Below are 24,514 nucleotides of genomic sequence, written 5' to 3'. Positions count from 1 at the left end.
TTGAAAAGTCATGGAAGACGGGAGACATTCCAGAAGACTGGAAAAGGGCAAATATAGTGCCCATCTATAAAAAGGGAAATAAGGACAAACCAGGGAATTACAGACCAATCAGCTTAACTTCTGTAGCCGGAAATATAATGGAGCAAATAATTAAGAAATTAATGTTCAAACACCTAGAAAATAATGAGGTGATAAGTAACAGTCAGCATGGATTTGTAAAGAACAGATCATGTCAAACCAACCTAACAGCTTTCTTTGACAGGGTGCCAAGCCTTGTGGATAGGGGGGAAAAGTGGTAGATGTGGTATATCTTGACTTTAGTAAGGCTTTAGATACTGTCTTGCATGACCTGCTCATAAACAAACTAGGGAAATACAACCTAGACAGAGCTACTATAAGGTGGGTGCATAACTGGTTGGAAAATCGTTCCCAGAGAGTAGTTATCTGTGGTTCACAGTCAAGCTGGAAGGGCATAACGAATGGGGTCCCGCAGAGATGGGTTCTGGGTCCAGTTCTGTTCAATATCTTCATCAGTGATTTAGATAATGGCATAGAGAGTACACTTATAACGTCTGCGGATGATACCAAGCTGGGAGGGGTTGCAAGTGCTTTGGAGGATAGGATTAAAATTCAAAATGATCTGGACAAACTGGAGAAATGGTCTGAAGTAAATAGGATGAAATTCAATAAGGACAAATGCAAACTACTTCACTTAGGAAGGAACAATCAGTTGCACACATACAAAATGGGAAATGACTGCCTAGGAAGGAGTACTGCGGAAAGGGATCTGGGGGTCATAGTGGATCACAAGCTAAATATGGAGTGAACAGTGTAACACTGTTGCAAAAAAGCAAACATCATTCTGGGATGTATTAGAAGGAGTATTGTAAGAAAGAGATGAGACATAATTCTTCTGCTCTACTCCACGCTGATTAGGCCTTGACTGGAGTATTGTGTCCAATTCTGGACGCCACATTTCAGGAAAGATGCGACAAACTGGAGAGAGTCCAGAGAAGAGCCACAAAAATGACTAAAGGTCTAGAAAACATGACCTATGAGGGAAGGTTGAAAAAATTGGGTTTGTTTAGTCTGCAGAAGAGAACACTGAGAGGGGACACAAAAGCAGTTTTCAAAGACATAAAAGGCTGTTACAAGGAGGAGGGAGAAAAAATGTTCTTCTTAACCTCTGAGGATAGGACAGAAGCAATGAGCTTAAATTGCAGCAAGGGCGATTTAGGTTGGACATTAGGAAAAACTTCCTAACTGTCAGAGTGGTTAAGCACTGAAATAAATTGCCTAGGGAGGTTGTGGAATCTCCATTATTGGGGATTTTTAAGAGCGGGTAGGACAAACACATCAGGGATGGTCTAGATAACACTTAATCCTGCCTTGAGTGCAGGGGACTGGACCGGATGACCTCTCGAGGTCCCTTCCAGTTCTAAGATTCTTTGAGTTTTTTTCACTGGTGCTGAAGACCATTTTTCCCTTTCCGTGCATAACTATCTTCATGACATTAGCTTAATTTCTCTAGGGCGTGATCTATAGTCCATCAAAGTCAAGCCCTTTATTGGATCAGGCCCTTATTGGCCATGATATTAACTGTTCAGTCAGCAATCAGTATAAAAAATGTCCTCCTCCATTCTTAACTTGTTTGCTTTAGAAAATACATTGAAAGAAGAGAAGAGCTGTACTGGTCGCCAAGGAATATGGGTTTTTCACAGGGCTTTGGAGCGGAGCCCAGAGCTGGAGCGCAGAGCAGCTCCAGAGCAGTGGAGCTGCAGGTTTTTGCCTAGAGCCGAAGTGGAGCCAGAGCACAGCTCCAAGCCCTGGTTTTTCGGGTATTATTTATATTGGACCCAGAACAGTCAAACATTTACGTCACTACATTCATTTTATAAAAAAGATTTTATTTTAAAAATGCGTAAAGAAACCTAAAACACACCTCAAGACATGAGATTACACAAGAATACTCATGCTTCTCTGGCAATTCAGGATACTTTACTTAAACCTTTATTTGTCAAAAGGCATTCAAAGAAGTGGACAGCCACACACAAAAAGGTAAGAGACCTAAACAATTAATTATTATTATTATTGAAAGCAAAGTAAACATTTAAATGGACATCAAGTTAAAATTCAGGCTTCTGTGTGGAATTTTTATTATTAATTATTATTATTATTTGTATTGCAGTAGCACTTAGAAGCCCTAGTCCTGGACCTGGACCCCATCATGGTAGGTGCTACACACACACAGAACAAACAATTGTTACAATTAACAACCAAGATTATGATATCTAAAAGGTAAGTCTTCATTTTAAAATTTACTTTGTGCTAGGACTGCAGACGCTCCAAGTAAACAAAACGTCCTGACGCGCCAGCAGTTTACTCAGACGGCCAGGAGCCAAAGTTTGCCAACCCCTGAAATACAGGGTCGGCTTATGAAAGGGCCATACAGTTTTTGCTATTTTTACCTAAGCATCTTGGGAGGTCGGCTTATAAACAAACGGGCTAATGAACAAGTATATACGATAGTACTTTTCAATTCACCTCCTACAAGTACTATAGTGCAATCTCTTTATCGTGAAAGTGTAACTTACAAATGTAGATTTTTTTTGTTATAAAACTGCACTCAAAAACAAAACAATGTAAAACTTGAGAGCCTACAAGTCCACTCAGTCCTACTTCTTGTTCAGCCAATTGCTTAAGACAAACAAGTTTGTTTGCATTTATGGGAGATACTGCTGCCTGCTTCCTATTTCAATGTCACCTGAAAGTGAGAACAGGCGTTCACATGGCACTTTTGTAGTTGGCATTGCAAGGTATTTACGTGCCAAATATGCTAAACATTTGAATACCCCTTCACGCTTTGGCCACCATTCCAGGGAACATGCTTCCATACTGATGGTGCTTCCATGCTGATGATACTTGTTAAAAAAAATGTGTTAATTAAATTTGTGACTGAATTCCTTGTGGGAGAATTGTATGTCTCCTGTTCTGTTTTACCCGCATCCTGCCATATATTTTATGTTGTAGCAAACTCAGATGATGACCCAGCACATGTTTGTTTTAGGAACACTCTCACAGAAGATTTGACAAAACGCAAAGAAGGTACCAATGTGAGATTTCTAAAAATAGCTACAGCACTCAACCCAAGGTTTAAGAATCTGAAGTGTCATCCAAAATCTGAGAGGGAAAAGGTGTGGCATTAGGGTATCCAGATGTCCCAATTTTTATAGGGACAGTCCCAATATTCAGGGCTTTTGTCTTATGTAGGCACCTATTAACCCCCACCTCCGTCCTGATTTTTCACACTTGCTCTCTGGTCGCTCACCCTATGTGAAGCATGCTTTCAGAAGTCTCAAGAGAGCAACATTCAGATGCGGAAACTACAGAACCTGAACCACCAAAAAAGAAAATCAACCTTCTGCTGGTGGCATCTGACTCAGATGATAAAAATGAACATGCATCGGTCCACTCTGTTTTGGATCATTATCGAACAGAACCTGTCATCAGCTTGGAACCATGTCCTCTGGAATGGTAGTTGAAGCATGAAGGGACATATGCATCTTTAGCGCATCTAGCTACAACAGTGCCAGGCGAATGCCTGTTCTCAATTTCAGGGGACACTGTAAACAAGAAGCAGGCAGTATTATCTCCTACAAATAGTAACCAAAATTGTTTCTCTGAGCAATTGGCTGACGTAGGACTGAGTGGAGTTGTAGGCTCTAACGTTTTACATTGTTTTATTTTTGAATGCAGGGTTTGTTTGTTTTTTACATAATTCTACATTTGTAAGTTCAATTTTCATGATAGACTGCACTACAGTATTCGTATTAGGTAAATTGAAAAATACTATTTCTCTTGGTTTTTACAGTGCAAATATTTGTAATAAAATATAAATATAAAGTGAGCACTGTACACTTTGTATTGTGTTGTAATTGAAATCAATATTTGAAAATGTAGAAAACATCCAAAATATTTAAATAAATGGTTTACTATTTAACATCATGATTAATTTTTTTTTAATTGCTTGACAGCCCTACTTTATGCATTTTAAACCATTTTGTATATACTCGTTTTCACTGGCCTCTGCCTGGCATAGTCAGTTTTCCTCCACACTTTTCACACAGCAATGGAGAGTGGCGGGGGCAGGGAATAAAAAATGTGAAAATGTGACTGTAAAAATCACAAAAGTTCACAGGGTTACTCAGCCTACAAGTAATATCTAAGATAATTATAACTGAAAGAAGTGATTCTCCTTCTCCCCCCATTTTTCAATATATGTAGATGTTGGATTCTCTCTCTCTCTCTCCTTTTTTTTATTATTCCAGTCAGATGCTCTTTTTGTCTCATGCAATAGCAGAATATCACATCACACATTGCTCTGAGAGGAGCTCACTTGTACATAGGGCCAAAGGTACTAGCAAAGCATCACTTGCTCTAACACAGCCGCAGAGCCACTGCTGTTACTAAGTTTGGAGCAGAGGGTTCCTTCGTTCCTAAATCCCTTCATGGAGTCAGAGAACAGTAGGAGTAAGCCTGGGTAGGGCTGAAATGCCCTCAGATCTTTGGGCACACTGCAATTCAATGCAAAGTCACTGTACTTTCATCTTATGTGGGGCTTTTACAGAGGTAATGTTGCTTGATTTCAGGAAAGGTGAAACTTTTCCATTTGCTGTGAAATCTGATTAATTACTGCTACATATGGTGGGCTTTCACTATTGATTTGATTTGTCTGGTTTGGTTTTCAGGAGAGGTACCACTTGGGTCTAATTTTATAGAGCTAAATTAATTAAATAACTCTCTCCCTAAGGGAGGGCATAAGGATCCATCCTGTTCATGGAAGGGCTGAGCACAACTGTCAAATATCTGTCATTAGAATCCCCCGAGGCTGGGGAGCATAGAGAACAGAGGCTGCACCCTGTTAAAGGCTCACTTAGTAAATGCATTCTCCTGCCCTCTTGAAGGCATTGTACCTTTGTCCATGAGCTCCTGCTGAGATACTGCACTTTCAGATCACCCCTACCACAGGCTGTTCATAATGCCTGAATTTTGCACAGGACTGTGACTCTTGCCAAGAGATCAGGCAGGAGAAGATACAAAAGGTGTATTCAAAACACATCTGAAATAGTAACAAAGGGAATGTAGATAATCACAGGCCAACTAAATTGTTTCTTAAACAAGTTCCTTTTCTTCTTAATGGAACAAACATGAGAATTCCCCTTTAAGTTTTGCACACCTGAAAATATAGCCTATACACTAGTGCCACCAATCTGGTTGAGCCTTCAGACAAGGAAAGGGGGAAGACAGGGAACAAAGGAGATCTGCATTTCAGCAAAGGGGAGAGGAAAAAACAGCATAGGACTTTTCACCGGGAGACTTCTTGTCTCTTATTCTCAGCTGCAAAGAACTTTTTCCCCAAAGTCTCTTTGAAGAGCTGGCATTTCAAAAGTGAAATAAACTATAAAACTGAAAGGTGAACACCCCCGCCCCTCTCTCTCTCTGCACCTAAAATGACAAAAGAAACTGCCATGGGACTTTGGGGGAGTGGTCAGTTAGGTTGCTGCAGGTATTTGGTAAGAACTTCATCTTAACCCAATTCTAATTTGTTCAGTTTAGTAGTAGGAAGAATTTTTTATTTTATCTTTATTTTTCTTGTATTTCTAACTGTACTGCGTGTTTATTCTCACTTAAAAGCTTTCCTTCTTTTGTTAATAAACTTGTTTTATTGTTTAATCAAACCCAGTGTGCTTGAGTTTGGGTCACCCCATTTAAGGTGGTAAACTGTTATGCACAAAACCCTTAGAGTGACAACAGCCCTAATATATCTAGGCTGTCCATGGGAGGGCTGGTCAGTGCAGAACACACATTTTTTGGGGAAAATTCAGGATTGGGAATGTGTTGGAGTCACCCTGCAAGTAACAGCCAAGGCTGGTGGAAGCTGCCCCCTCCCTGAACCACAATTCCTTCCCTGGGTTCCTATTCAGAGCTCGATGCAAAGGGTGGAGGAAGCTAGCACAAAGCGTTAATGTGAGCTATGGTTAACATAAGAGTGAAAAAAATTCATCTTCTAACAGGAAGAAATATTAATTAACAGATAGGACAATACAGACAGATTCAGTGAGTCAGTGACCGGAAATCTGATGGCAAGTTATTTTAAATTCCTAAGATAGTATAAAATTCAATAAAGCTCCAAACAATAAATAGGAAGTGATGAAAGTGAACAAACACTATTTGGAAAAGAAAGCAATGAACTTGTCAAAGAGGTTTTTAATTGGAAAAATACAATAATTGTAGTGTAAAGAGACACAGCAGTTCCTTCAATTCAAACAAGAAAAAATCTAAGGAGAATATGTATTATGTTACATACAGTTCACCTGCAGTCATCTATGTGGTCTGATACCTTGCCAGAAGCCCAAATAACAATCAAGGGAGAACAAATAGAAGAAGCTGAGTAATACATCTATTTGGACCAAGAAATTAACATGCGCCATGATCAGGAAGCTAAACTCTTAAAAAGAAAGAAAGCAGTTTGGTGCGCATTCAATTCTATCAAGGATGTCCTCCATGGGAAAAAAAAAAAAAAAACGACAAGGCAACATGCGCCAGCCTTTTCAACTCAACAGTACTGCCAGCAATGTTGTACAGCAGTGAAACATGGGCGCTGACGAAGACAGAGATGCAGCAACAGTCTGTCACGGAGAGGGCAATGTAAAGAAGAATTCTGGGTATTTCAATCTGTGACCGGGTCCACAGTGAAGTGATCAGACAGCAGAGTGGAGTGCAGGACATGGTGAGAGAAGGCATAGTAAAATGCGATGGGCTGGGCACACAGCGAGACTGACAATCGATGGACTGCAGCTGTCGCTGAGTGGTACCCATAGGAACTGAAACAACCACTCGGCCAACCTTTTTACCGTGAAAAGACATGGCTGCACATGGAGAAGGAAAGCCAGGATACAAGAAGAATGAAAAATGTGTTGTGATCCGCGCAATCTATACAAGGGCTGAAGGACAGATCTATCAAGGTGATAGTCCACCTCTGAACCTCTGGACAGTCTTAAAAATGGGTGTGCAGAAGTAAAGAATTAACTTTAGATCAGCATACAGCAGATCAATTTAACACTATATAGAATCTTATAGAATTTCTCAGGATAAACAACAGTGCTTTATCAAAATCTTATTTTAAATTCAGTATGTAAAAAAGTTGCAGCAGCTGCTAAAAGCTAAACATGAAGAAATAATAAAGTGAAAAATATCTTTTACTCTTGATAGTGGGCCCAATCTTGAAATGTGTCAAGTGCCTCGAACAAGGTCTTGCAACTCAATTCCCATTGTATTCAGTGGAATCTGCAGATGCTCAGCACCTTGCAGAACAAGTCAAAGTATTTGCAAAGGTGCTTAGAATATGTTAAATGCAGTAGAAATGCTGTTACCAAAAAGATCCAATTGGGGTCAAGAATTGGTAAGAGGTAAAATTTGACTGATCAGTAAATTACAGTTACAGTCAATATTGAATATCAGCGTTGTGATCATTGATGAAACAATATGTATAAGATAAACTTCTGTCTAGACAATGTTTGGTCTCAGCGAAGTCCTACAAAACCTCTCATGTCCCATCCTGCATCCCTTACTCACATAAGCAATATTCACTCATTTGCATAGTCTCATTGACTTTAATGGGAGTTGCAATTGCTCCAGGCTCCCCAAGGTCAGGAACTAAACAGTGGAGAATGACCCCACCAAGATCTTTAGACTAAACCTCATTTTAATTTACAAGGCCATGCTATTTCTGAGTTGAGACCTGATACAAAATTTCAAAACATAACTAATGGCATTTTTTTCCTGAGACCCTCCACAGGTACAAAATCTGAAATGGAATTGTCCGGTTTCGTGGATACTGGGGTGGTGTGGGGAAACAGCTTTACAATGGAAAGCCAGTCTCAAAGTTAACGAGGGAGAGGATACTGGCTCTCTTTAATACGAGATTACCTCAGCAATAATTTAGTTATCTCACTGGAATAAACAACTCTGCCTTCACTGTCGTAGTTTATGCATTCTGGCATCGGTGTTTTCTGTTTTCTCCAAATAGGACACCTCACCCCATCTTACTCCTAGTGTATTATAAATGAAGCTTCATGAGTGGTTTTAAGTTGATTTAGGAGAAAATGAAATGCATTCAGCTTAGAAGGTCTAAACAAAGTTTTGCCAAATGGTAAGCAAAAATATTTGCTTGCTCATAGCAGCTCCATTTAAATAAAGTTCCTCACTTCAGCTCCCCCTTGCTAAGGCACATCAAGCAGTGAGTCTGAACAGCTGGCACTTCAATTCAACAGACTAATACATTGACCTTCCCTATCCAGTGATACGCATTTTAAATCCCAGTTGTGCTTGTACAAGTAATACTGTATAATGCAGTGCCAGATCTTTATACCACATGTAAGGAATGTTCACATTGGTGGTGATGAGGCAGGCTACTGTCAAATCCATGGAGTATCAATATTTTCAATGTAATTTCAAACTAGACTGTTCAACCATCCCAATTTTCTGATCAGAGTCCCCAATTGGAGGTGCTGCCATGTGCAGCCTTAATTGGAGACATGCCTGGTGCATCCTCAAGGCACTACTACCAGTACCTAATTGGCATGCTGGAGTGCTATTCATTGAAGGGTTTTAAGTTTCTCTTTATTCCACTAGGCCTCTACAGGATGCAGGTGTTGCACTGATCCAAGAGGAGGGGAAAATTCCTCTTGTAAATTTTCAAAACTGGCCATGCACAAATTTTATGTGAAATCATTAATTACTTGTATAAGTATAGCACAGGAGTGGCCAAATGTACCGCCCCTCTGAGCCACATACAATAATCTTCAGGAATTTCAGAGCTGCAAGACATGCACAACCTGCCCCATGGGGAGGTGCCTGCCTGCCCCTACGCTCCCAGTAGGGCTAAAGCCCCTAGGCCCACCACCCTGCCGCAGGGCAGAAGACCCTAGTCCCACCACCCTGCCAGAGGTCAGAAGCTCCAAGCTCCCCCTCAACCCAGTCTCGTAGGTGGAGAATGGGGTGGGGTGCGTGGGAGGCTCTGCGAGCTGCACTTTAACTGTAAGAGAGTCACATGTGGCTCATGAGCCACAGTTTGGCAATGCCTGCTATAGCGTCTCTGTGACCAAAATGGAGTCTGCTCTGCATGGCAGCTCTGGCCAAGAAAAGGCGCGTGCAGAAATGTAGCAGGTAAACTCCTTTCTACCCCAAGGGCACCTTTTCTAACTCCCCAAACACTCACTCTCTCTCTCTCTCTCACACACACACACACACGGAATGAATGGAGAAAAACAACAGGGAGAGAAGACAGGGGGTGGGGCGGTAGGAGGGGGCAATAAAACAAGGTTACATCCAACACAGAGACCCATGTGCCCAGTTGCACAAGATAAAAGGACAGACACCGAGCAATGCATCTAGACTCAGAGTTCAGGAATCCTGGGCAGAGTTCCAGTCTGGCAGTGAGTCTTCGGCACCTGGTCATCTTCGGCACCAAGATACTTTCCCCAGCAAACCCCTTGGGTGCCCTTTTCTGCCACAATCTGCAAACCCTCCCAGAGGGACAATCTTCCCACTTAGCTAACTACAGCCTCCCTCCTTAATCCCAATGCGGTCACAAGACCCAGTACTCATAGCCCCATTAAGCTCTGGGTAACTGTGATACTGAGTCCAGCTCCAGTTTGTCCATCTCAGGTGATTCCTTCCTGGCGCAGTGCTCCTCCTGATTCCTGTCCTAGGAAGTCCCGGGCTGACTGTTCCATCCTTCCTGGGCTTTGGGCTGGCTCAGCTGCTTCGCAACAGAAGGGCCTGCTTGCTCGAGACCTCTTGTTTGGAGCTACAGACACACACCTGCCCCAGTTACTCTCCCTACTTCAACTCTCCTCCCGCCAAAACAACTAGTATGTCCTATTGCTGGAACAACCAACACTTCCTCTGCCTCAGGATGAGGTTTTAAAGGAGCCATGCTCTCTAAACACCAACGGGATTACATTTGCATAAAACACCCATTTGAGTGAGAAGTGAGAATTACTTATTGATAGGTATGAGTAAACTTTTTAAAAGCACCGAAGTGACTTAAGATAGCAAGTAGTTTTAAAAAATGATTTAGTCTCCTAAGTGACTTAGAATTTTTGAAAATGTTATCCCTTGTCTACATAAGAAAATTGTACCTGTTTAACTTAAATTGAATTTTAATCTGATTTATTTATACTGGTACAGCCTCCTGCATAGACACTTATTTTGGTTTTAGAGTAGCTTACTTTGGTCAGAAGCGGCACCAGGTATTCATGACTCTCTCTCACAAACCAAGAAGGGAATGAGCTGGATTCATAAGTTTTGGGTTTGGACTTTTTTAGGGTATTCAAAATGTCTTGATAAGTGAACTCTGAGAAATGCAGGTGAGCTGTGGGTTGGTGGGTGCAAGCGGAGTGGATCCATGCTGTTTGAGTGGATCCAGGCTGTTTGAGCAGGCTCCCCAAATGTGTGATCCTTTCAGCAAAGTAGGATAGTTCTTCACACCATCTGGTGCTTGGCTCTGATGCAGGTTGTAGGCACTCGGGACTGATGAAGCAATTTACCACCCTCAATAGCTCCTTGATGCAGGATTTGGCACCTCCAGTGGAGGCCCATAGGAAGGTATTTTTGTCTGGTAATACAGCTTGACCATAGGCTCTGAAGAATTTATGTTTCATCCTGTTTAAATCAGCCTTTGTTTTCTGCCATCAGCACTCAAGTTTCCACACCCTCTCTTCGGCCAGTGCGGACTGTCAGAAAACCAACAAGTTCTATGTGGGTGATGGGAAGGAAGGGACCGTTTAGGGGCAAGTGTGCCAATGGCCGAGGCCAATGTAGAATGACAATGATTCACTGATTCTCAGACTGTTGTGTTTTTAGCAGGCTTTGGAATTTGTTGGAGTCCATGAGTTTTCATGGTCAAATCAGGATCACTGGTGTTTATTGCTGCCTGAGTGCTGGAAAGTCTCTGACACTGCCTTAATGAGGTGATGGTCTGACAAGACTGTGACTGGATTGTAATGTCCTCTATCTTGATATTGAGGCCTAAGATCAGGTCCAAGGAATCACCAGCTCTGGTGAGTGGACCAGAGATAATCTGTGAAAGTTCTAGGGAAGAAAGTGAAGAGACGGGTTTTTGTATATTTAGCCAAGTTGATTTGAATTGTGAAATCTCCCAGGACAATGAGTCTGGGGTATTTCACCACCATTACTGACAAAGTGTCAGTGAGCACTTTTCAGTATCCTTTTGTCTGTCGTGGCCTGTAAATAATCATAAAAATCTATGTTGGCATTGGCTCTGGTTTTCACTGTTAGTAGAATGAAGATGTCTTACCTGAGGCATCTCTCTTGCATTTGATGTTTGCAGAGAAGATGAATGCAGTACCACCTGCTTGTCTAGGTCTGTGGTGTACTGAGTACCCTTGGGGAGACGAGGTGGGCTAGCATAGTGTTTGCAGGATCGTCTAGCCAGGTCTCAGGGATGCAGACTATATCAGGCACTTCATAACTGATGATGATGTGTGTTGTTTTTTGTTTCTTAGCAGCAGGATATTGCATTAATCAGCACCAACTTTAGTTTGTGATACTTTCTGCTGTCTGCTTCTGACCTGTGCCTACCTAGTGGACCTGTGCAGTGTGTACAGATGTTAGATGTCTAGAATCAGGTCTGAGACACATCAGGAAGGTGAAGTAATATATTTTATTGGACCAACTTCTGCTGGTGGAAGGCACAAGTTTTCAAGCCTCAGAAAAATCTTCAGTTCTGGGGAAGTAAACCAAAGTGTCAGAATCTGGTTTCTTATTTCTGTTTTTTCTGTTTCCTTGGACAGTTCCTCCCAATTTAAATTGTGACAAGAAATGAAGTAAAATGTTGCCATTGGATGTTCCAAGTGGAAGAATAGTTACCTCGTTTGCCATATGCCCTGGGAAAGGCAGGTCTGGTTGGATATCTTTTGGAGCCGTAACCTGGCTGAGTCCTGGGAATGGGTGGACCTGGAACAGTGTGCTCCTGGAGTACTGGAATGTGTGCTGGAAGCATGGTGGAACAGCAGTAGAAATAGTAATAAATGGTAGGTCTGACCCCCTCAAGAGGAAGTGTAAATGGCTTCACACATCCACTTCCTTGAAATAAGCTGTCTCTGTTGTCATGACGCCACTGTTACTCTTACCTGCTTTGGGAGGGAGGTGGAGAGGAGAGAGGAAGAGAAGTAGCACCTACCATTTAGTCTTGTCTGAGCCAGAGCTGAAAAGTAGGTGGCAGTAAAGACTGGAGGAGCAGGGCTGGGACTGCTTCCTTGTAGAAAAACAGAGCCCATAGGCAGCCTCCTTCCCAGTGGTGGTTCCTGAGCTGAGAGAGGGACAGGGAGGGGAATCACAGTCTCACTGAACCTTTTGAGAATTGACACAAATTTTCTGAAAAGTGAAAAGTGGCTGAAGGTGAAAAGGTCTGAAGGTTCACCCCTGTCTCTCCCCCAAGTGTGGGCTGCATGAAGGGCCAGCTGGAGCTGGACCTAGCTGCTGTTGCTGAGCTGTGTCCCTGCCAAGGGGAGAGAAGTGGCTGGGGGAGCAGAGACTCAGCTCCTTTAAGGGTTCGCGGGATTCTCTGCTATTTCGCTGCTGGTACTGGCCATGCACAGGGCCACATGGAGTAGGACCCTGCTTCTGCAGCTGTATTCCTGCTGGGGGGAGAGAGGAGAGCGGCTGTTCACACCTGAAACAATCATCATCATCGCAAATGCAAAGGAATGTAGCCTCCTTGTAGATAAAGCACCACCCAGATCAATCTCTAGCTAGGCCTTAAGGTGGCCTGGCTGGATATTCGGTCTATGTCCATTGTTGTCAATGTTATTGCACCACCAAAGCTTCTGGTGACCACATGATCATCAGCTGTAAAACAATGGCAGGGATTCAAGAGATTTTTGAGAGGTCCATCTGAGTCACAGAACTATAGAAGTGAGAAATTATAGAGACCTCCTAGGTTGTCAGTTCATTTCTTTGTGAACAATGCATAGGATTGACTCCAGTACAATTTGGCAGTGTTTTGCCAAGTTTACTTTTAAACGTCCCACATGATAGGGCTTCAGACACCTCACTCAAGAGACGGCTTCACAGCCTAAAGCATCTTATGGTCTAGAAGTTTCTTGATATTTTCTGTTTTACTTCAGTAATGCCTATCACAGCTGAGTTTACACATTTTAAATATTTGTAAATTAACATAACCCCCTTAATCATATCTTAAACTAATTTTGCCTCAGTAAGCATGTGAATAATGTGTTTTTATCACCCAGTTTCAACCCAGGAATCACTCTTTTAACCAATAAAAGTGCACTTGATAATCATGAGCTTATTTTCATAGAAAGAACAGCTGAAATTATCAACTAAAAGTAGAATAGCATTATACCATTCCATACACAGAAGTAAGGAAGCTCAAAAAGACATGGTTGCCCAGCAATCATAATTTGGCACCGGAGAGTGTATGTAGGGTTTTTTAATATTACTGAATACACTTTTTAATTTAAGCCTTAATAAATGACACAACGTGGCAGAATTACAGTTGCTGTGGAAACCATAACTGAATTTCCTGGCTTTTGTGTGTGCCTAAGTTCTCAGCTAGTGTTTTTGGGCTTATTGCCAAGTTTTGAACTGCCATATAAAATTGAAATGGTTACACATAGAACTTACACATACTAAGCTAGTGCATGCTAATTAGGACTGCCGCACCTTCTTCTTTACCCTCCCATTCCATAGGTGCATAGGTGTCCACCAGTTTCTGCCATTTATTTTCATCTTACGCCAGTATGTTCAGGCTTCTGAGTGTCATGTTGATGGATCTGGCTTCTTTCTCTACTGTTCTGTGTAATCTTTCTCCAGGTCACCCTCTTCTCCTCTTTCCAGGTGGTGTCTATATTATCACTTGTGGTAGAAGTCATGTTGGTGGCACCCTTAAAATGCATCCTAATTACGCCCTCTGACGTCTTCTTACCACATTTGATGCTTTAGATAGGTTTGCTCAACTCAGAATTTCTGATGTTGCAAGATACTCTTTCCAATAGTCTCTGAAGATCTTCCGCAGGAATTTACTTTGGAGTGAGTTGATCTTCTCGTCAATTTCTTTTGCAGATTTTCTTGACTCTGCTCCATAAAGGAGGGCAGACATGATGCTGGTTGTTAAAAAAAACATATTTTTGTGCCAGTGCCAATCATGCTACTTTTCCAAATCTTAAGGTAATAATTGGAGAGATACCAATCTCCTAGAACTGGAAGGGACCTTGAAAGGTCATCGAGTCCAGCCCCCTGCCTTCACTAGCAGGACCAATTTTTGCCCCAGATCCCTAAGTGGCCCCCTCAAGGATTGAACTCACAACCCTGGGTTTAGCAGGCCAATGCTCAAACCACTGAGCTATCCCTCCCCCCTTCAAGTTTATGGAAGTTGTTTGCTGTTTTTGATGTTCATTGCTTGACTCTAGTGTGATGTCACTGTCATTGTACATCTCACTCCTTACATAGAGAAAATTACTTACTTCATTGAGTGTTTCTTCAGCCACACTAATGGTTACTTTTGGGACATTGATAGCCATACATTTTGTCTTTCCATTGTTGATGAACAAACCTATTTATTTTGTTGTATATGCGGTGTCTTTTCTTCCATTAAGCAATGTGTTGAACTAGGCAAGACAATGTCATCAGCAAAAATCAGGTCATCCAAATGTGCTTTATCATTTGTCCATAAAATTCCTTGGTTGCCTTCTGCAGTTACTTTCCTCATGATATAGTCAATGACCAGTCCAAACAATATTGGGGACATAATACATCCTTGGCCTTAGTCCACTTGTCACTGCAAACCATTAGGTGATGCTGTAACCATCTCTGACTGCACATGCAGTATTATCATATATTCTTGATTATGCTAATTATTTTTTCAAGTATTCCATAATATGCCACAATTCTTCCAAGACTTTCTCCTAGTACACTGTCGAAAGCCTTCTGGAAATCTATACAATTCATCACAAGAGGCACTTCGCGTTCGATACTTTGTTCTATAAAATGTCTGCAGCCTACGCAATGAAGACCTAAAGTCCAGAGAAAATCTCCAAGGAGTCCAAAAGAGTCACTGTTGGATTTGATATAGTGCCAGGTCCCAACACCAATGCATCCTGTTCCTGGGCTTGCTCCTATAAGAATGACCATACTGAGATCTTGACTTGCATAAAGAGGTAAGAGGACAGTCTGTAGACCTTCTTTAATGGGCTCTTGATGCATAAATCCCACCTGACTCTGAAGAGGAGTAAGCATAGTCCAAAGGCCAAGGTGGTACGGTACCAGGTGGAGTGGCAAGGGACCAGGACTTAAACCGACCAACGAGATGTGGACACTTCTGTGAAAAGCCTCCAGTAGATACCATATATCTGCCTTGCTGCACCACAGAGCATCCAGCAAGCGCCCAGACCCTCATGGCACTGAAAGTGTGGGTGCCAAAGATTATCCCAGTAACGGGGCTTGTACAACAGGAACAGGGACATGAACCTCCTCCTGCATCAACAATGAATCCTGAACCAAGAGTCAAAGATGGTCCCCGGTCACCATGTAAGACTCAGGCGTTGTTTGTACCGAGAGCATAAAGTGTACCACAGACTAAGCTGAAGCTGTAGAAGGTTCTGGCAATAGAGTCTGTCTCAATGATACCAAAAGAGGTGCCAGAAACTACACCTCTACATTGCTAGATGATGAATATAGTACCAGGAAGCGGCTAGCTGGGTCTAATTTAGTTCTATCCTCAGTACCAGACTTCTTTCTTTGAGTCTCCATTAGGCACTGTGCTCTCAAAGAAGAAGTGGACTTCTGGCTAGAGGAACTCGAAATACCTGACTTCTGACATTTCATGAAACTGAAAAAGGATCACACCTTCTCTCTAGCTCCCTCTAATGAGTGGAACTCACCACTCTGAGATGGAGTCTGAACCCCGTCTACTGAGCGGCTGGGTTCCAAGTGGGGATGCAAAGCTGCCTCCATTAGGATATGCCAAAGTTGAATTTCACTCAACTTCTTAGACCTGGTCTTAAACCCTCTATAGAAAGGGTACATATGCCATACATATGCTGTATGCGACTCTCTCCTAAACCCTTTAAACAGCTAGAATGACTGGCATAAATTTGTTACACCAGAACAGCACTTAAATCCCAGGGACAAAGACGTGCCCTGGTACCAAGCTTAAAGCCGGAAGAAATATATATATATATATATAAACAAATGTCTAAAATGAGTACTGCTATCACAATAATTCACTGACTAACAAACTATGTACAATAAGGGGTAGAAAAACTCTCTTTAAAAGAAGCCAGACAAAAGAGTGCAGCAAGCATACACATGGACTCCAACTACCAACCATGGGTGATGAGAAGGAGCTGAGGAATCAGGATGGCTCTTCCCCTTTTTGCCCTCAGTTTGCAGCACAAGCATGCAGAGGGTACAGGTGCCACCCCGATAGCTACCACTATGGGAAAACCTTCTCCAGCTACAGTGCACTGGAGCATACACCTAAGGTGGAATGGACACGTGCAAGCACTTGAAGAAGAATCTCTGCTTCAATCATCATCAGCAGGTGCCCACCACACAATGACTTGGAGAGTATCAAGCTGTCATTTTAAGTAGATATATGTCTAAATGGAAAACAAAATCTAAACCCAGTATTCCACTCTAATTTAAAAACAATACTGTCTAGTATTAGGAGTTTTATCTACCATATCATATGCAAAGGGAAGAAGATTGGTCCACATGGTTACATGACCTTTTGTAAGACATTTGCTTACCTGGATCTCCTTCTTCCTCTCCTTCATTTGAAACCATGATGCAGATGTGTTTTCTTAGCTGACGTGGGTTAGAGAACTTCCGACTACATTTCCAGCATTTCAAGTTGCCTGGTAAAACTTCAGCCAATTCTGTTCCTTCCTCTGGCCCTTGCTGTGTTTCCTCGCTTGGAATGCAGTTATTGTTTTCTGCTGATTCTTCGTCTGCGCAGAACTTCTTAGTTGACCCTTTTGGCCTGCCCCTTTTTCTCTTCACTACAAGAAGCTCTATATAGGAAAATTAAAAAGAAGCTGTAATGCAATTTTGAAGGGTTCTTGGGAGGATTAATTAATGTCTGTACAGCTCCCTGAAAATGGAAAATGCTAAATAAAGTTCAAGAGCTTCTCCCTTTGAAATGTGAAAGCACTGTTAAAGTTTCACACTCAGACTTTTCTTTTTTAAGGAGTGACATTTGATGGTGTATCTGCCAGCTGCAAAGCAATAACACTTTGTATTATTGATACCAAATTCAAATTACTATACATTTTAAAAATTAAAATGTATGCATTCTTTTAAATTGCAGCATGTTATTTTATCAGTGTGTGCATTCCTTCTAGAAAGTTGTTTTCCTCTGTGTTTTCTGACTGGCACTTCACAGATCACAAGTTCTAGTCCTTGCCTAAATCTCATTTTAATTTATATTATGTTCAAAGAAATTTCTTAAGTAATTCTTTGAAAAGTGTTCAGAAAAAGAAAAGCTGATTAACCGTAAGTCAATTTTTTATCAAAAGCTTATTGCTTTATAATAAATTGCACAACTATTCTTTAATTACTCTCATGATTCATAATTACCACCAAACATGCATGGAAGAAGTGAAAAAAAAAAATCTTGTTGGCAAGGAGATTAAAATTTATTTCCCTCTTTCCCCCACTTAAATACTCTTTTCTTAGCAAACACTGGAAAATGTTAAAACCAGAAGCCCTTCACAAAGCTAAATAACTACTACACCTCTACCCCGATATAACACTGTCCTCGGGAGCCAAAAAAATCTTACTGTGTTATAGGTGAAACCACATTATATCGAACTTGCTTTGATCCACCGGAGTGTGCAGCTCTGACCCCGGAGCGCTGCTTTACCGCGTTATATCCAAATTCATGTTATATTGGATCACGTTATATCGGGATAGAGGTGTATATAATTTAGGCATCCTGAGTACCGTTTTATTTTTGAAGTTAGATATATGAATGAGAAGTATTAGCACTGGAAAAGTGCAAAAAATAAAAGGAACCCTTCCTCTTACTGAAATCATATTTACTGCTTAGATTTCTTTCTTCACCACTCTGGTTACCTCAAGAGCCATCCTCTTATAGTTTGACCACACCAGAAGCACCCATATCCTCATTAGAAAATTTTACCTAATGAAACTAGGTACTTCACTGTGAAGGAAAAATGTCTGGTAATCTATTGGGTGGTGGGGGCACTCGGGTACTACTTTAAGGGGATTTCTATGATGAAGCCAGACATCATATCTGGTCTTTCACACTATGAAAGACGTGGATCTATGTCTCCCCTGCTGGATGTGGTCTTCTAGCCCTACCAGTTCTACATACAGTACCGTCTGGGGAAGAATAAGGAGGATATTGTTATAATAGGCATCTCAGGAACTTGGTGGAATGAGGATAATCAATGGGACATGGTAATATCAGGGTACAAAGTATATTGGAATGACAGAGTCCATCATGCTGGTGGGAGAGTGGCACTATATGTTTAAAAAAGCATAGTCAAACAAGGTGAAAATCTTAGATGAATCAAACTGAAGCACAGAATCCCTATGAACAGAAATTCCATGCTTGAAGAAGAAGATATAGCAGCAGGAATATACTACCGACCACTTGACCAGGATGGTGACAGTGATTGTGAAATGATAAGGGAGGTTAGAGAGGCTATATAACCAGAAACCAAAATAATAATGGGTGATTTCAACTATCCCCATATTGATCGAGTAAATGCCACTGCAAGATGTGATGCAAAGATAAAATGTCTACACACCATAAATGACTGCTTCTTGGAGCACCTAGGCCTGGAACCCACAAGGGGGAGAGGCAATTCTTGATTTGGTCCTAAGTGAACCACAGAATCTCATCCAAGAGGTAACTATAGCTGAAATGCTCAGTAATAGTGACCATAATGTAATTAAATTTAGCATCCTTGTAGAGGGGATAATACCAAAAGAGCCCACCACAGTAACATTTAACTTTAAAAAGGGTAACTATACAAGAAAGAAGATGCTAGTTAGATGGAAGTTAAAAAGACCAGTCCCAAGGGTAAAATGCCTGCAAGCAGCATGGAGACTACTTAAAAACACCATAACAGAGGCTCAGATTAAAAGTAGACCCCAAATCAAAAAAGACAGTAGGAAGACCAAAAGACCGTCGCCATAGCTAAACAGCAGAGTAATAGAGGCCATAAGAGGTAAAAAGTCAAATCCTAATGACGAAAACAGAAAGCAGCACAAACTCTGGCAAGTAACATGTAAAAGTATTGTAAGGCAGGCCTAAAAAGAATCTGAGACTCAACTTGCTGAAGACAAAAAACTTCTTATTGTTAATTTTTGTAAGTACATCACAAGCAGGACGCCTGCCAAACAGGCAGTGTGGTGACTAGATGGCAAAGATGTTAAGGGAACACTCAAGAAAGACAAGGCCACTGCAGAGAAGCTGAAAGAATTCTTTGCATCGGTCTTCACTGTGTGGGAGATACACAGATCAGAGCTATTCTTTTGCGGCAACAACTCTGAAGTACTGTCCCAAATTGATCTGTAAATAGAAGACATTTTTGAACAAACTGATAAACTGAACAGTAATACGTCACCAGGACCAGATGGTATTCACCCAAGAATTCTAAAGGAACTCAAATATGAAACTGTAAGACTACTAGCTGTAGTATTTGACCTATCGCTGAACTCAGCCTCTGTACCAGATGACTGGAAGGTAGTTAGTGTAACACTGATGTTTTTAAAAGGTCTCCAGAGGAGATCCTGGTGATTATAGGCTGGTGAGCTTAACTTCAGTACCAGGCAAATTAGCTGAAACTATAGTAAATAAAAAAAATTATCAGACACATAGATCAACATGATTTGTTGAAGAGTCAACACGGCCTCTGTAAAGGGAAGCTATGCCTCACTGATCTATTAAAATTCTTTTAAGGTGTCAACAAGCATGTGGATAAGGGTCATACAGTCAATACAGTGTACTCGGATTTTCAGAAAGTCTTTAAAAAGGTCCCTCATCAAAGACTCTTAAGCAAACTAAGCAGTCATGGGATAACAGGGAAGCACCTCTCAAGGTTGAAAGATAGGAAACAAAGGGTAGGAATAAAAGATTGGCTTTCACAATGGAGAGAGGCGAACAGTGGGGTCCCCCAAGGATCTATACTGGAACCAGTCCTCTTTAACATATTCACTAATGGTCTGGAAATGGCGGTAAAAAGTGAATGGCAAAGCTTGCAGCAGTACAAAATTATTCAATATATTTAAGTCCAAAGCTGACTGAAAAGAGTTAAAAAGGTATTTAACAAAACTGGGCAACAAAATGCAGATGAAATGCAATGTTGACAAGTGCAAGTAATGCACGTTGGACAAAATAATCCCAACTATACATACAAAACAATGGGGTCTAAATTAGCTGTTGCTACTCAAGAAAGATTTTTAAGTGATTGTGGACAGTTCTCAGACTACCTATCTACAGCGTCAAAAAAGTGGCAGTTAAAAAAGCTAACAGAATGCTAGCAACTACTAGGAAAGGGATAGATAGAAAACAGAAAATATCATAATGTCACTAGATAAATCAACAGTGCGCCCATACCTTGAATACTGTGTCCAGTTCTGGTCACCCCATCTCAAAAAGGATATAGTATAACTGGAAAAGGTTCACAGAAGGGCAACAAAGAGAGCTAAGGGTAAGGAAAGGCTTCCATACGAAGAGATACTAAAAGGATTAGTGCTGTTCATCTTAGAGAAGTCAAAACTCAAGGGTGGATACGACAGAGTTCTGTAAAATCATGAATGATGTGGAAAAAGTTAATATAGAAATGTTATTTACCCGTTTTTCCACAATACAAAAACCAGGGGTCACCCAATGACATTAACAGGCAGCAAATTTAATACAAATAAGAGAAAATACTTATTTACACAACTAACCTGTGGAACTCATTGCCATGGGATACTGTGATGGCCAAAAGTATAACTGGGTTAAAAAACTAAGCATAGCTAAATTCACAGAGGATAGGTCAATTAGCCAAGATGGTCAGCAAAGCAATCCCATTCTCAGAGCAATTCTAAACCTCTGACTCCCTGAAGGAGTGGAAGACAGTGGTGAAGCATTCCCTTATTATCCTGTTCTGTACACTCCCCTTGAAGCTCTGGTACAGACCACTGTCGGAGACAAGATACTGGGCAAGATGGACCATGATCTGACCCAGTATGGCAGCACTTATATTTTTAGGTTGTCGATTTCTTTTCCCAGAACAGTGGGGCTAGCTTGATACTAGGTGAGATTATCCACAGTGGTGCTAACAGAGAGGAAGGGCATATGAGGGGGGAGGGATAGCTCAGTGGTTTGAGCATTAGCCTGCTAAATCCAGGGTTGTGAGTTCAATTCTTAAGGGGGCCACTTAGGGATCTGGGGCAAAAATCAGTACTTGGTCCTGCTAGTGAAGGCAGGGGGATGGACTTGATGACCTTTCAAGGTCCCTTCCAGTTCTAGGAGATGGGTATATCTCCTATTATTATGATGATAGGGTGTTATATCCCATCTGAATCTTGAGAGGACTCTGGATATAAGGGCAGGAGCACCTGGAAAAGAATCAGACTAAAAAAATCCTCTATCCACTGTACTTCTCAGCAGGATTCATGGACCAGACAAGAAAGGTTCTTGGGAGTTAGAGAAAAATCAGAGTGTGTCTGGAAGAGTTCACCTTGTGCCATTTAGAAACAACATTACAACAGGTGGAGCCGCCTTCAGCACTTTGGAATTAACGGAAGGGTTAGACGAGTATTCAGAGTTTTATTATAGCACACAGTAACTTTGACTTGTGACAAGTGCTATAAGGGGGGCATAAAAGCACAGCCAGTGATCTTTAAAATATCACAGAGAAGAGAACAATGAACCAGCACCCAAAAAAAATCTTATATTGTACCAATAATCTTACTTTAAGTGTTCAGGGAAAGCAAGCAAACAAAAAAGATGCATGCAGGATTTTAGATACATTTATGGAGGCAATACTGGAGAGGTTCCTTAATTCTAAGTGTCTAAAGTTAGATACGTTTCAAAATCTTGCTATTCTCTTCATGCTGTTGTGGGGGGAAAAAAACGAATAATCTGTTAGATTATTCTGCTTGGAATTTTACATATCTACAGCCATTTCTCTTTCCACCTCTACTCTGAAGCCATACATGACCAAAGCAGAGGGAAAAGCCATAAAATAAAAGTTTTGTGGTTGCAGAAGGAGAAGTGCAAAGTAGTAAATGAGTTGCTGCAGTTCCAATGGCTTTAATTAGGACATTTTGAGTATCATTCAAGCTAAAATACATTCCAAAGGTTAAATCTGAACTGAGCTCATTATAAAGAAATTTTGATTTCCACTGCTCTCCTTCCAAGAACTTTCACAAAATGGTATTAATAACTAAGATGATTGTCTAAAGCTCTTTATCAAGTATTTGTTTAAGCCAATAGCCCTTCCTCTATGTGAAAAATTGAGACTGACATGTAAATGTAAAATTCTTAAATGACATGAAAAGGAGATGCTAAAAGGACAGTCATGATGATTTTCAAATGCATGGAGCAAAAACCTCATGAAATAGGTTAATCTAGGCCATATGAAAAATAATTAATAAACCAATTGAAAGAGAATGGGAGGGAGTGGGGGGAAAGAGAAGAGGGTAAGAAAGAACAAAAGAAAATACGGAAGGACAAGGAGGCATCTTATTCAAAATCCAAAAGAGCAAGAAGGAAATACAGTATAGCAGTAATCATTTTACTATTTTCAAGGAAAGAGGAAAACCTTGTGTCTAGTCGTTTAAGGAATGCAGTAAAGTTCTCACTGAGTACCTGAGCACTTTAAGCATCAGCTGTAAAGCACAGCCCAGAAAACCTCCTTGTAAATAGGGCAAAAAATTACTCTTGCACATTACCTTCAACAGCCCTTGACCATCAGTGTTCTGAAGGTTTAGGTGATTCAAATCAAGTGAAAACATAGCTTTTCCAATAATTAAAAGTGAGCAGTCAAGGAAAGACAGGCAGTTTGGAGGCTCTCAAAATTTTCCGTGTACCTCCACACACAACCTTTAATGGTCATGTTAGTTGAGACAAGTCTAGCAATCAGTATTTGCCCCCTTGAGTTAAATAAGTTAACATGCCACCAAAAAGATTTCTCCTTGTATCTATTGATAAAAAGGTCTTCATGGGCCTAATGTGTCAAACCTAACACACTGAATATAGATTTGGCTATAGCTTAAGTTATTATGGAATAAGTAAGTGTAGAGATTTAATATGTTAATAAAGCTACATTTCTCTCTTTCCATAAGGCTTTTACTGTTCTTCCATAACAGTCACCACCTTCAGGATATTATACAAAACCTTATAAAGCATGTTATCCAAAAAGAAATTAAGTGAGACAAGCAGCAGGTGAAAGAGGGGCAACTCTTCTTCGACAACTAATATTTTAAGAGATGTATTTTATTCTCTCTGCTTTCTTTAAATTTACATGTACTTTAAAAAAATGATACTAAGTAGTCTAACTCTTTAGAGGTCTGGTAGTAGTTCCTGCCTCTAGAATGCAGGACTGCCTTTAAGGTAATGATTTGATGCATGAGACAAGGGGTTTGTGGGTAAGGTCAAGCACTCTCCCTGCAAATGAGGCTTCAATGTCCCTTCCCCATCAAGGGAGATGGGGCTCAATTTGCAGAGAGATTCCCAAATATTTTTTATGGGGGCTGTTGATAATTTCTTGTTCCAAGGTATTCTGCTACCATGAGGGCTCACACAGATTTTGGTTTAAATGAATTAATCATTACCTGGAAATTTTGAGAGGCGTTAGATGTCTGTAAGAGCTTTCCCCTTCTCCCTTCCCACTTTACTATTTCCTAAAAAGCGGTATTTTAAAAAGTTATCCAGTATGAGTTATCTTTGTCTAAGTGTGATGTTGAATAATGCTGCAGTCACTTAGACAAAAAATCCAAATGCCTCTCTGACCACACTGGCTCTTTACCATTCATAATGTTGCACCTACACCAGCATTGCTATAACAAATAAAAAAAAATAGAAAATCTTATTTTTCTTTTGTGCATTTGGCATCACTTTAAATAGAGTCAGCTGCATTCTACCATAGCATAACAGTCAGTCAAGTTTTAATCTTTGCCGTAAAAGATGCTTAACATCAACAGGGGAACAGAGAGATCGTTTAACATTTTATTTATTTAAAATCAGGACATATTATTTAAAGGGTGTTCAACTAGAATTTGGAACATTTTTAAATTAGTTGGTTTTTTTTTTAAATCAAGACAATGGCATCCCTTAAAATACCCCCAATAATATCTCATTAAAAATTCATAGCTATTTCTGATTATTTCTACCATACACCACAAGCTTCTCCAGAGCAATCTTCATGCTGCTCAGTATTGG

The 24,514-nt window shown here is 40.8% G+C and overlaps 1 protein-coding gene across 2 annotated transcripts in view; it reads right to left on the bottom strand.

Annotated features, from left to right (window-relative positions):
* Window positions 1-24,514, bottom strand: part of ZFAT (zinc finger and AT-hook domain containing) — a 159,218-nt gene that overhangs the window by 109,874 nt on the left and 24,830 nt on the right. For both annotated transcript variants that reach the window (XM_045005851.1, XM_045005853.1), the window contains exon 3: window positions 16,857-17,120. In XM_045005851.1, coding sequence (XP_044861786.1) covers window positions 16,857-17,120 — 264 coding nt within the window. The remainder of the gene's footprint in view (window positions 1-16,856; window positions 17,121-24,514) is intronic.

The sequence above is a fragment of the Mauremys mutica genome, chromosome 2 (assembly GCF_020497125.1).
Source record: "Mauremys mutica isolate MM-2020 ecotype Southern chromosome 2, ASM2049712v1, whole genome shotgun sequence".
NCBI classification, from domain to species: domain Eukaryota; kingdom Metazoa; phylum Chordata; order Testudines; family Geoemydidae; genus Mauremys; species Mauremys mutica.
The sequence above is the reverse complement of the archived record's forward strand: the minus strand, read 5'-3'. Positions and strand labels throughout refer to the sequence as shown.